Source organism: Myotis yumanensis, unplaced genomic scaffold, assembly GCF_028538775.1.
Source record: "Myotis yumanensis isolate MYYU_CA2020_CCGP unplaced genomic scaffold, mMyoYum1.0.hap1 SCAF_2, whole genome shotgun sequence".
NCBI classification, from domain to species: Eukaryota; Metazoa; Chordata; class Mammalia; order Chiroptera; family Vespertilionidae; genus Myotis; species Myotis yumanensis.
In genome coordinates this window covers 12739254-12752042 of record NW_027223753.1, presented here as the reverse complement: position 1 = coordinate 12752042, position 12789 = coordinate 12739254, and the positions used below count along the sequence as shown (strand labels likewise).

At 53.5% G+C, this 12789-nt stretch overlaps 1 protein-coding gene across 3 annotated transcripts in view; it reads left to right on the top strand.

Moving 5' to 3' along the window:
- Positions 1-12789, top strand: part of ECE1 (endothelin converting enzyme 1) — a 98701-nt gene that overhangs the window by 56648 nt on the left and 29264 nt on the right. For all 3 annotated transcript variants that reach the window (XM_070404284.1, XM_070404286.1, XM_070404283.1), the window contains one exon: positions 4188-4400. In XM_070404284.1, coding sequence (XP_070260385.1) covers positions 4188-4400 — 213 coding nt within the window. The remainder of the gene's footprint in view (positions 1-4187; positions 4401-12789) is intronic.

Here is a 12789-nt window from a genome sequence, read left to right as displayed (position 1 = left end):
AAGCTGGGAACAGCCTTTCTCTACCAATCACTCTTGTCCTGTAGCCGCCATCTTGCCGGAGGCACTATCTTGCCTAAATATCAGCTTCCATTCAGAACACTCTGCCGGGTGGTGTGGACTCTGCCCACCCTCCTCTGCCCAGCTCCTGGTCCTGTGCCTGGGGAGCAGGCGAGGCTCCAGCAGCCAGTGTCGCCCTGAGACTGGCCCAGGAGTTCCCAGGATGTTTCTCCACCAGAAACCAGAAGGGACCCCCAAAGGGTGGCTCCTTGTGATGGGGCCACACAGGGGCCCACGGGAAGGAATCCTGCTTCTGCCTCAACCTCAGCCTTCTCAGGGACGTAGAAGGGTTTTCCCAGCCTGGACCTGGGTGAAAGGAACTCTGGGTGGAGCTGGGTCAGGATCAGGTGACCCCTGAGCCAACCCATGTGTTTTCATTAGCTGCCCAGGCCTGGGAAAGCAGTGGCCACCCCGGATATTGACAGTTACCTCCTTACCCAGCAGCAGGTGCTGGCACCGGCCACATCTGAGCAAACAGAAGGCCAGACAAAGCAAATGCTCTGAGGGTTCTGAAAGACCCACCTATACGTTATGTCTGGGCTCTTAAGTACATATTTATTCACCTTCCTGCTGCACCCTCCCTTCTAGAAACGTGCAGGTGCTTTTCAAACAGCAGCAGCAGAACAAACTCAGTGTGGAGGCCAGGCACTGTCCGGACAAGTGCCCGGGACCTGTCCCTGCTTTCTTGAGTGATCATGCCCGTCCTAAAGGGGAGAAATATTTTCTGCCTCCACAGGTGGTGACCAAGTGCTGGACAAAGCTCGCTCATTCATTCATTCATTCATTCATTCAACAAGCATGTATTGGGCAGTGTTAGGTGCCATATACAATGCTGAGCAAAGGAAATAAATATAAAAGCACATAAGATGCTGCCCTACCCTCCCGCTCACATTCCAGTGGGGGAGGTAGACAGGGAGACGGCCAGGACACCCCTTAGTCCGTGGTCAGACCTCAGCACCCAGGTAGCCAGGGAGGGATGAGGGTCTGGGAAGGTTTCCCCAAGGAGATGGAGCCTTGAGTATTGACCTTGACATTAGATGAGGGTGGGGGGGGAGGCTGGAAACTAATTAATCAAATGTGCATTAAGTACCTTCTGGGTTAGGAATGGTTGGTAAAGGACCTACAAACCATCGAATAGTTACATAATCAAAGCTTATTGCTTAAGCACCACCGAGGGACCTTGCCCTGTGCCTAGTGGAGTAGGTGCTTAAAGTGCTTAGTGATTAACTCAGGCTATTCCTGTTTTCTTACTTTGTTTTAAACCCAAGTCCTATAAATCTCAATCTCTCTCTCTCTCTCTCTCTCCCTCTCTCTCTCTCTCTCTCTCTCACACACACACACACTCACACACACACACACTCTCTCTCTCACACACACACACTCACACACACACACACTCTCTCACACACACACACACTCTCACACACACACACTCACACACACACACATACTCTCACACACACACACTCTTTCACACACACACACTCACACACACTCACACACACACACTCACACACACTCTCTCACACACACACTCTCACACACACACACACACACACACTCACACACACTCACTCTCTCTCTCTCACACACACACACACACACTCACACTGGTGGATCTTGCTCTCTGAGGATCACCCTCTCACGCTGTCTTCCGGGTATTCCCAGCAGCCAAGATTTTGTCAGGCTTTACTTCCTGTAGTTTGTTGTACAAAAACAATAAGTATTATTTTCCTTTTCCAAATATGAAGTTATATCATAATAGTGAATAGGCTTTTTCAAACTACACGGAAATTCTCTTGCCCACCTCCACCTCCCGTAAAGATTCCGGCGCCTTCCCTGGTGGGGAGTGGGGCATGCAACTTTGCTTAAGACGATCAATCTAGAGAGATCCCTACCGTTTTCTCCTCTGTTTTCATGCCTAGTGGCTCAATGATTTTTAATTGTTGTATAGGCATCTCAAAACAAGTCATTACCTCAAAATAAAGTCACCCTGATTTTTGTGCTGTTGCGCAGCTTCTCCGAGCCCTTGCTCAACCCGGAGGCCTTTGCGTTTTCATCAGATGTTAATTGCCTACCGGCCACTCAACCCCGGCTGGCATTGTTTCCGAGAGAGGTGAGCTCTGCCCCGGCCAGCTGGTGTGTTCTTTTCTACTCTCTAAAGATCGGCCTGGGAGCCTGGGACCCTAAGACTAGCAAGCTGAGCCCCCGTGCCCGGCCGTGAGGTCGTTTCATCATCTCTGTGAAATTGGTCCTGCCGTTCTCCCTCATTTCTAGATGGAGAAACTGAGGCTCCGAGAGATGAGGTCACGTGTGCGAGGCCCACAGCCAGAAGCAGAAGCTGGGAATTGATCCCGGGTCTGAGCGCTCACAGTGCCTGCCCTGCCTCACTCCTCCCTGTATAGGGGCGAGATGAACTCACCAGAGGTCGTAGTAGCCCCCAGTGTTCCTGGCACAGAGGCAGCGAGGGAAAGCGGGAACCCGCAGCCATAGAGTTGCTGCAGCAGGACGGGCTGGGTTCAGTCTTGCTCTGCCCGCCAGCTGCGTGACCTTGTCCCCTTCTCTCGCTCAGAGCCTCAGTTTCCTCATCTTTAATCGGGCTGTGACGCCTGTATCTGAGGCTTGTTCTGAGGCCTACATGAGATCATGAATGTGCATGAAGTACCCGGTGCAGAGCTGTGTTCAGGAAACAGTCCCTCTTGTCGCCGGCACAGCTGTGTCAACAGATGATTCCGCTGAGCCCGTTCTTAGTCACCAGCCTGGAGCTCCAGCCTCTGGCTCCTGCTGTCAGATTCATCTCCCTACCTCGGGCTGGGCCACAGCTGAGGCCGTCCACACTTCGGGTTCCTTCGCTAGAGCCCGCTGATCGAACTTGAGGCAGGGATCCGGCCCCTTCCTCTTGCCCTTGGCCTTCAGACAGCCCTCACACCTCTGCCTGAGTTTGTGAAAACCAGCTCAGAGGAAGCTGACTTCTCTGCTCGTTGTGTTTTGGGGGCACTGGTAGGATTTGCAGCCCTGCCCACTGCCCATCTGCACCAACTGCTGTCCCTCCTTAGGCCACACCTGACAGGTTGGGCTGCCCCAGGGGGGCCCTCACCAGGAGAGCTCCCTTCTAGGCCCAGAGCAGACAGAGAGAGTGAGCCTCAGATCCCGGTGGCCACTAAGCAGGGTGCTAAGCCTCTCTGTGCCTCAGTTTCCTCTGTGAAAATGGCCGTAAGCAAAATGATCTCAGGGTTGTTTCGGTTTTGGTTCTTTTGAGGATTCGATGAGGTCACCCTCCTGCCTCGTGTTCAGTGGGGATGATTTTTTTATAGTTCCTTCTATTCTTGAAAGTCTTTCTTCTTCCTGAATCCTGGCACCATAGAGTCTGTACCACCCGTGTGGCACATACTAAATACACTCAGCTTATGTTTGTAGAATGAATGACAGATGTTTCTCCTACTGTTGTCTTTTGACTTTTCCTTTATGATGTGTATCCCCAACTAACTTATTAGCTCTTGAAGGAAAGGGTTACACCTTTCATATCACACACACACACACACTGCGCACAGCAAAAACCTGAAAGATACTCAGTAATTATCTTGTTGAACATTGAATGAGTGAATGAATTTGTTGAACACCAGGGAACAATAAAAAGTCAATGAGCCCTGACCGGTTTGGCTCAGTGGATAGAACGTCGGCCTGTGGACTGAAGGGTCCCAGGTTCGATTCCGATCAAAGGCATGTACCTTGGTTGTGGCACATCCCCAGTAAGGGGGGTGTGCAGGAGGCAGCTAATCAATGTTTCTAACTCTCTGTACCTCTCCCTTCTTCTCTGTAAAATCAATAAAATATATATACTTTTAAAAAGTCAATAAATATTTGTAGAGGGAAGAACTTGTTTCGGGGTACTTTTAAGCTATAGAAAGGATTTTAGGCAGCTAAACAGAAGTCTTATTTTATAAGCCAAGAAATAGAGAACCTACTGAGATAATTTCTCTGGAGGGGTCTAGGGACCATGCAGCTCCTCATCTGTGTGGTCAGGACCAGGGTGGGGCATGGCGCACCAGGGCCCCTGGTCACTGCACGATACTCCTGTAGCCTCCTCCCCGCCCGCCCTTCACTAGCCTCCTGTCCTTGTCCCCTGCCAGGAACGCCCTCGGTGTGCCTCAGCCAGGGCTGCGTCTCAGTGACCAGCTCCATCTTGAGTTCCATGGACCCCAGGGTGGACCCCTGCCAGGACTTCTTCACCTATGCCTGCGGCGGCTGGATCAAAACCAACCCTGTGCCTGATGGCCACTCGCGCTGGGGGACATTCAGCCACCTCTGGGAACACAACCAAGCCATCATCAAGCACCTCCTCGGTAAGCACCCTGCAGGGGGACCGATGAATGGGCTGCAGGAGGGCCGTCAACAGGGCTTACCTGGCCAGGCCAGTCAACGGAGGAGCTTGGCTGGAGGGGAAGACAGAGGCTTTGGAGTATGTGAGAGTGGGCTAGAATACCTGTCTCATCACTGTGTGCCTACGTTACTTACCTCTGAGCCTCAGTTTCTTCATCTGTAAAGCAGGACTAATAATACCCAAACTGCAGAGTCTGGAGAACTAGCGAGCACACATGTAGAGTGTTAGCATGGCATGTGTGCACATAGTAGGTGCACAAAAACCAGCAGCGTGGTCTTTGCTTTTGTGACTTCCAGCCGCAACTTAGTTGTTGACTAGTTTTGACTGCTTTTTTGCAAGTTGTGAGTGAAAGGAATCAAGGCCGAGCACACGAGGTTAGACTTTAAGGCCGTGAGCAGATAAAAGTCATAACAGTTTATCTGAGAGTTACTCATTGAAGGCAGCAGTCTTCCTTGGCCTCCTGAAAATGGATAAGCCTCTAACTAAAGTTCTTCTCTTTGCTCCCTGTGAGGCTTTCAGCACCTCTAGCTGACCTTGGTGCTGATGGTTTTATGCTTAGATTAGAATCCCATGTCTGTCTTGTTGGCAGCTGTATCCCTAGATAATGTGTGTTGAATTAACATCTGCCTGTTGGGGTCGTCTTCTGCGTGAAATCACATTGCTCCGTGCTGTCACATATAGAGGTCCCGGCTTGAACCCCTTAGCAGCCGATATCTTGGCCATCTTCCTCTCTCGCTGACCCCATCCTGGGGCCCCAAATGGTGGGAGAGGTTAGATCATGAAAAGCCAGTCAATTAATCCATCGATAAGAGAACTTAATTCGACAAATACATATTAAGTTTAAAAACAAAACAACCAACCCTCGAGATACTCAAAAGTAGGTAGAATACAATAAAAATTTTAAAAGTAGGTAAAATAGAAGAAGATGCCTTAAAAGGGGACACATCTCAAAGGGTCAGAAATCTTCCGGTGGGAAAGTTTTCTAAAAGATAAGAAAGGATTCTAATTTGACGGTTATGAATTTCAGGCAACTGTGTCTTTTAATTTAAAATTATTTTCTAACTATTTTAATTGATTTGAGAGAAACATGAATTTGTTGTCCCACTTATTTATGCATTCATTGGTTGATTCTTCTATGTGCCCTGACCAGGGATCGAACCTGCAACCTTGGCCTTTTGGGACAATGCTCTAACCAACTGAGCTACCTGGCCAGGGCGGCAATTATGTCTTTTAGATGAAAGGAGACCTTTCCTTTCTTTCCCACCCCAGGGGGCGCCGCTGCTGCTGGGTGAAACCCACCCACCATTCCTTCTAGGCCCCCAGCAGCTCCTGGGCAGGGCCCCTAGGTAGACCCCTTAGTAACACAGCCTCCTGCTTGTATCTTCCTGAGGATCGGAACAGGGTTTGCCGCTCTGTATGTCAGGACAGCAAAGCCCCTGCCTGCTTTATGCTACCCAAGTGCCACTGAAAGGGACACAGGCTTTCACTTCAGAAGCAGGAGCTTAAAAGGCAAATTTGTCTGTGGTAGCCAGACTAGAACTCAGGGATGCCCTTTCCCAGCACCTAAAGACACAGCCAGGAGCTGGGCAAGCACTAGCAACCAAAGAGGGGGAATCGTCCAGGTAAGAGCACAAGATGGGCTAGGACCTCTGGGTTCAAATGCTGCCTCGTCCTCTTACTGTGTGATCTTGGGTCAATTACGTAACCTCTCTGGGCTTCATCTCTCGTCCGTACAATGGGAACTATGCCTCCTTTAGGTTGTAAAAATCAAATGAGAAAATACATATAAAGTGCTTTGTTTGAATCGGCCTCGCATATTACGGAGGCTCTGTTTATGACGGTGTTACTGTTTTTCACCCTTGACCTTTGCACAGCACGTTAGAGTTTACTGAGGTCTTTTTATAGATATCATCCATTTGATCATGCAGGGTAGAAGCTAGGAAGCGCTTGACGGATGAAGAAACAGATTCCCAAGATAGGTTGGTAGGTGGCAGAGCTGGGACTTGCTGGGTCATGTGTCTTTTCCCCTGTCCACACCACCTCCTTCAGGTACAAGGGAAAGTGTGGCTTCCTTCGTGCCTTGGAGAAAGCCTGCAGGCAGACAGCTCAGAGCGTTGAGGGAGTGAAGGAAAGAGGGAAAGAGACCGACATTTACTCAGTGTCTGCTACATGCTATGCACTGTACCAATCTCTTTATACTACTCCCCACCCCCCACTTGTCCACACAGCTGCCCTGGGATATAGGCACTGTGGTTCCCATTTTATAGATGAGGAAACTGAGGCTTAGAAGTCTTAGGGAACTTTACCAAGGACACACTGCCAGTCAGGATGGAGAGGGGTTCCAGCTCCGGGGAGCCGTTAGCCCCCAGAGGGGACGGGGGGAAAAAGGCGGATGAGCAGGCCCTTTAACTCCCCAGTTAGGCCCAGAACTGGACCTTGTGTACGGTGTACGGTGCCTGTGGTCCCGACCCTGCTGTTCTGGGGCTGGTTCTTATCAGGAGGACCTTGGGTCTGTGCCAGGACTGAGTCCACCCCCAGGTGTCAGGGCCCATGAGGAGTGGCCTGCAGCCTTGGGCTCTGGCCTTACATCCACCCTGTCCCTGAAGGTCAGGCATGGGGGTCGGGGGGCTGCACTGAGCTGGGCACGGAACAGCCAGAGCCGTGCGTTCAAGCCCCTGACCCCGGCCCAGGGTCTGGTGGTATCAGGAGGCCACACTGCAGGGTTTGGAGGTCAGGCAGCCCTGGCATGCGAGCCTATCACCCGTGTGGCCTCGAACAGACGGACCAGCTTCTCTCCAGCTCCGTTTCATGGTCTGTAAAAAGGGGGCGACGATGCCACCGAACACACAGAGTCCCTGTGAGGTTTGACTTGCATGTGAGGGTCAGCGTGCTTAGCAGAGCCTGCACCGAGGAGGTGCGCTCACCTGCGGGTGTGGCAGTGACTTCCTGCCCAGACTTCTTCCTAGCAAGCGGGTGACTGCAGAGCGGCTGCTCTACCCTCGGGGCCCCAGCTCTCCACCTAGAAAGTGGGGACTAGCTCAGAGCATTAGGAGAGATGTCCTAAGGGTTCATCGGGGTTTGGAGAATAATTATTGCTTCTGTTACTTCTTACGGAAGCACCGGACTGCACCAGTTATCAGCCCACGATCGTGCTGAGCTGTTTACTTGTATTTCATTAAAGCCATGGCGTAGGCTGTATCTGCCCATTTTACAGATGAGGCTCACAAACACAGAGGAGACGTATTTCCTAGGAAATAGTGGAGCTGGGGTTCAGCCCCAGGGCTGTGGGGCCTCAAACCCACATGCTTTCTCTACTGACTCTGCTGAGTCACCTTCACCACGCAGAGGCTGCGGAGCGGCCACAGTGGTTCAAGCTTCTGTGTGGCTGAGCTCCAGGCTGGGCAAGGCCTGGCCCAGGCCTGGTGAGCACAGTAGCAGGGGCCACCCCCATGTCACACTGACCAGGAGGTACATCCTGGGGTCCTCTCGCCCCCAGGCCCATTCCTGGGAACTAGTTGGAAATGGCCCTTCGCCTTCGGGCCTTGGTACCTGGAAATGCCTGAAAAGCCAGGAGACAGGTGAGTGGGTGACAAAAAATCCAGGAGCGTGGGCCAGTGCATTCTTGGGCTTAAGGCCAAGCTGGTTTCAGCTTCCCCAAGACAAAGGGGTCAGCCAGCGGGCTTCAGGAGGGAGCTGAGGCTGATGGGGATTGGACCGGGGTGGGGTGGGGGGGGCGGCGGGGGGCAGGCTGTCCCAGCTGGCCTGGGGTGAGCTTCCCCAGGTGGAAGGAGGAGAGGGCACAGGCAGAGTGCCGGTGAGGACTGTCAGCTGGCCATGCAGAGCAGCTGTAAGGATCAGCTTGCACGTGACCTTGGGCAGACCTCCCCTGTCTGACAGTGAGTTCACCCTAGCCCCTCACAGGAAATCCAGGCAGATCTGTAGCAGGTGGGTTGAACTAGGCCTCGTGCCACCGTGGCATGTCCTTGCAGCCTGCTGGCTGGAGGGCAGTGACCTCAGCTGCATGAGACAGATGCCTCGTCCATGAGACACTGCCGCCCACCCAGCTGCCAGCTTGGGCTGTCCTCATAGGAGACAAGAGTGTGTCCTCCCTTTATCAGGGGAAGGATCGCCCCTTGGGCTGGGCCTGCCCTGGGCTTGCCAGTGTGTGCTTTTAGCACAGACTGTTCTGCCACCCAGAGTCCCTACCCCACCCCCTTTCAGTCCTGCGAGACTTTTCTCAAACTTGTTCCTCCCTCTTGCCTCCCATGGCTACCAAAGGGCCTCTCCGGCTTCAGCTGCAATTACATTTTGTGTACCTGTCACATTTACGACGTCTTACATTATGAGAGTAATACACGCAAAAAAAAAATTCATGCCTGCTTGTTGTAACCATTCAGGCAATACAGATTCCATGAAGAAAAAGTTAGCGGCCTTCCTTTTTCCTCCCCCTGACACCTCTCCTCGAGAAACACATACAGGGTTATTCCTGTAGCATTACATTTGTCCATGTCAGTAACTGGGCAGTTAATCCTGTCACCTGTGACAGCTCTTGTATTTTCATTCGGATTTATTTTTCCAGTATTTACTGTCTAATGTAGTTTCATCTTCCTGCGTCATCCGGAACCTGTAGGAAATGCTTTCTGTCCAGTACCATGGCTGCAGCCGCCGGCCCTTCCCTCCCGTTTGGGGAATGGTTAAATGGCCTGATGGATGACCTGGCCCGAGGGTGGGAGGGGGTGTCCGGCCTGCAGGCAAGGCCGGGAAAGCAGAGAGAGCTCCGGCTCCTGTCCTGGCAGCCTCGGAACTCACTTGTGTGACCTTGGACCGGTTCCCCCACCCCTTGCCTATCAACTGGGCGTGATACTAACACCCACTGGTGGAGATTGTTATGACAAGATGCACACACAGCCACGCCCACACACAGGAAGCAGCTCATTTTCTCAGGGAGGCTGACCGACGCCTGGGCTCCATCCAATCCCAGCGTGCTGCCCCTTCGCTCTGCTGCCCTAGGCAGGTGCCTTGACAGGAGGTGGTCCTGTGCACCCCAGGGTGCCGGTGCTGATGAACAGGTCTCAGCACAGGGCCTGGCTGAAGTGGGCAGGGGAAGTGGTGGCCGTGTTATTATTCTTTTGATTCTTCTGCAGCAAAAGGCACTCCTTTATCAGGTCCCCACATCCCCTCACAGGATGGGGCTCCTGAGGGCTGGGATTGTCTGAGCTGAGTCTGTGGGTTTATCTAAGACAAACACTGGTCCTGCTCTGATGTGGAGTTGCCCCCTTCCTCCCCCACAAGCTCCTGGCCAGAATTCCCAGTAACCCCCGTTTCTGCAGCCGCCCAGCTGCCTGGGCATTTTTTCCTCCCGGGGAGTGAGGCGGGAGGTAGGGGCTGTGCCAGTATAAACTCCCAGAGGAAGAAGCAGGCCGATTAAATGGTGTGCTGTCTTTCTTCCCTGGGACTTTGGGGAAGTGACTGAGGAAGTTTCTGGAACTCGGGTTCGCTAGGAGGAAGGACCCAGGCAGTTGGGAGCCACATTATCTCCACTGGGGCCCTGGCAGTGCCACCACCTCCCGACTCAGTTCTGGGAACTGCCTGTTGATTCCTCCCTGCTGGTCCCATGGAACCTTCTCGGCTAGGGTGTCTTACAGGAAACCACGCTTTTCCCAGAGAGGAAACTGTCTGTGGCTCCTTTCACTTTGAACCCAAGCCTCCTCCCTCAGGCCGAAGTGGTCGACACCTCTTTTTGTGGAGCTGCCAGAGCACGCACTCATTCATTCACTCATTCACTCATTCATTCATTCAGTGACTCTGTATTGCACGCTATGTGCCAGACATCGCGTCAGGAATATGACAGCCTTTTCCTGTGGAAGTTCATTCCAGCAGGAGAGACAAACAGTAAGCAAATAAATGAGTAAATAATATGATTATGAAGAATTAGGGCTTTGAAAAAAAGCAAAGAACATGTGTGGCCTGAGAGGGAAGAGGAGGCAAAGAAGGGGTGGGCTTTCTGAGGAGGGGACATCTGAGTAGGAACTTGAATTTAGTGAACGAACAGACCACATGGATGTGAGGGGAAGAGTGTGGCAAGCAGGAGGAGCAGTGAGCACCGTGGCCCTGGGGCAGGAACGTGGACACGAGGAGAGGAGGAGACAGGCGGCAGGTAGCAGGTGGCAGCTGGGAGGTGCAGGGCCCAGATCAGTTTAATGCCACAGATATACTGTACACCTGTTACGTACTGTATGTACACATGGAAAGAGTAAGTTGGGCGCGACTGGCGTGGTTCAGTGGCTGAGCATCAACCTATGAACTAGGAGGTCACAGTTCGATTCCCAGTCAGGGCACATGCCCAGGTTTGGGGCTTGATCTCCAGTGTGGGATGTGCAGGAGGCGGCCGATCGGTGATTCTCTCTCATCGTTGATGTTTCTGTTTCTCTCTCCCTCTCCCTTCCTCTCTGAAATCAATAAAAATATATTAGAAAAAAAAAACTCCTTTAAAAATAAAAACAGTAAGTTGTTTCTACCCCCTAAGAACTAATTCTCTCCCTTTTGGGGGCAATATTGCCCGTGTTGTAAATGAGTGGTCTGGGGCTCAGCCAAGTTTAAGGTGTCTGTATACTCTAGGGTCCATTCGGACTCCAAGTAGTTCAAGGTACGGCTCTGTAAACTCCCACCCAGAGAGAGGTTCACTTGGATGCCTAATAGACATCTCAGGTTAAATAGACATCTGAACAGCTATTCCACTCCCACCCCTGCCCCCACCCCAGCCTTCCGAACCTCAGTAGCAACTCTTTGCTCAGACCAAGAAACCTGGGCAGCATGCTGGACTGACTCCTCTCCCTCCTGCTCCCTCTGCTTCTCTCCCCTTGTCTGCTGCCACCTGGCCTAGCCCTCACCACTCACTGTTACAGTGGCTCCCACCTGGCCATCTCCCTTCAGCTCTTGTCCCCCTGGTGCCTGCCAGGTAGTAGGTGCCCTGTGAGGAGGTGGGTGAGCAGGGGAGGGGCTTCCCCTTCTCCAGGGCTCCCGCCCCAGGCAGGTCAGCCAGGGAATCGGGGTATGAACACTGACTCCTGGTGGGACCCTCACTCCGGTCCCTTTCTGCCCCACCTGCCTCATTTCCTCGCCGTGCGGTGTGCAAGCTGCACCTCATCACCCTGTCGCCCCCCAGATGCTGTGCCCGTCTTAGCAGCAGCAGACACTGGGCTCTGTGCTTTCAGCAGACGTCGCTGGTGGCTACTATGTGCCCACTGGCGCCGGGGAGCAGGCACGACCAGCGCCCAGACTGGTGGGCGAGGCAGCCCATGTCCACTCCACGTGGAGCTCATCCGAGAGCTCACAGGGATCCCCGCCTCCCGGGCCATCCTCCCCCAAGGCCTCGGGTCATTCTTATCACATGTGCCCCATTGTCTAATCCCAGGCCTTTGTGACTGTCATGGCTGGCTGTCTGTCTGGCCCTTGTGCGGCTGCGGGGGCCCTATGACGTCAGACTCCCGTCCTGTTGCCTATGCCACCTCCGCACCCAGCCTGGCGGCCACCAAACCATAAGAACTTGGTAATATTTGTGGGGAAATGGGTGGAGTGACACCCAGGGCGCGGAGCTCAGCGGGAGTTTGAACCCCGAAGGAGAGGAGGAGGCTGGCTGCCTTCCCGCCCCTCCCGGAGGTCCCTGGGGGACTGCAAACAGGTGGGGGAGGGGGCCGCCTGGAAGTTGCTGTCATGAGCCAGCCAGCCTGTCCCTGGAGCCTTTCTGTGGGCCTTTATCTGGGTGGCCTTGGGGCACTGGGGGAGGGAGGTGCCCGGCCCCCTGATGGGCCAGAGCGCACAGAGTGTACCTCCCCTGACGCTGGCCCTGGCATTTCAGGGTCAGGGCCAGAGCCAGATGTGGCCAGCCAGTGAGGATGCCTGCTTTCCTGTCCAGGAGCCTAGCTGCTGGGAGGTGTTGTCGTAGAAACGCAGCCCCTGGGAGGGGGTGGGGAACACTTCGATTTTCCTGCTTTGCTGCTTTTTGAGTGTGAGGAGCATGGACAAGTCCCTGCCCTTCCTCCAGGGAGCTCTCCTCCTGCTCGGAGGGGCACGGGGACATGCTGGTGCTGCCCTGCAGGGCTGTGTGCCCCCATAGCTCCTCATCACTGCCCCCTGGCACGCTGTCACCCTGTCGCCCTGCAAACTACCCCTCCCTCTCGGACTGTCCCCTGACTTCAGCCAGGCAGGGCTGATGCTCTGCAACCATTGGAAACCGTGGTGCTGTTGAGGCTAAGAACTGGGGGCGGGAAGCTTCAGGACGAGGGCTGGGCAAGCTGATTAGACCAGCCAGGAAGTGACTCGTGTCCTTTGCACCAACTGGCTGCGAATGG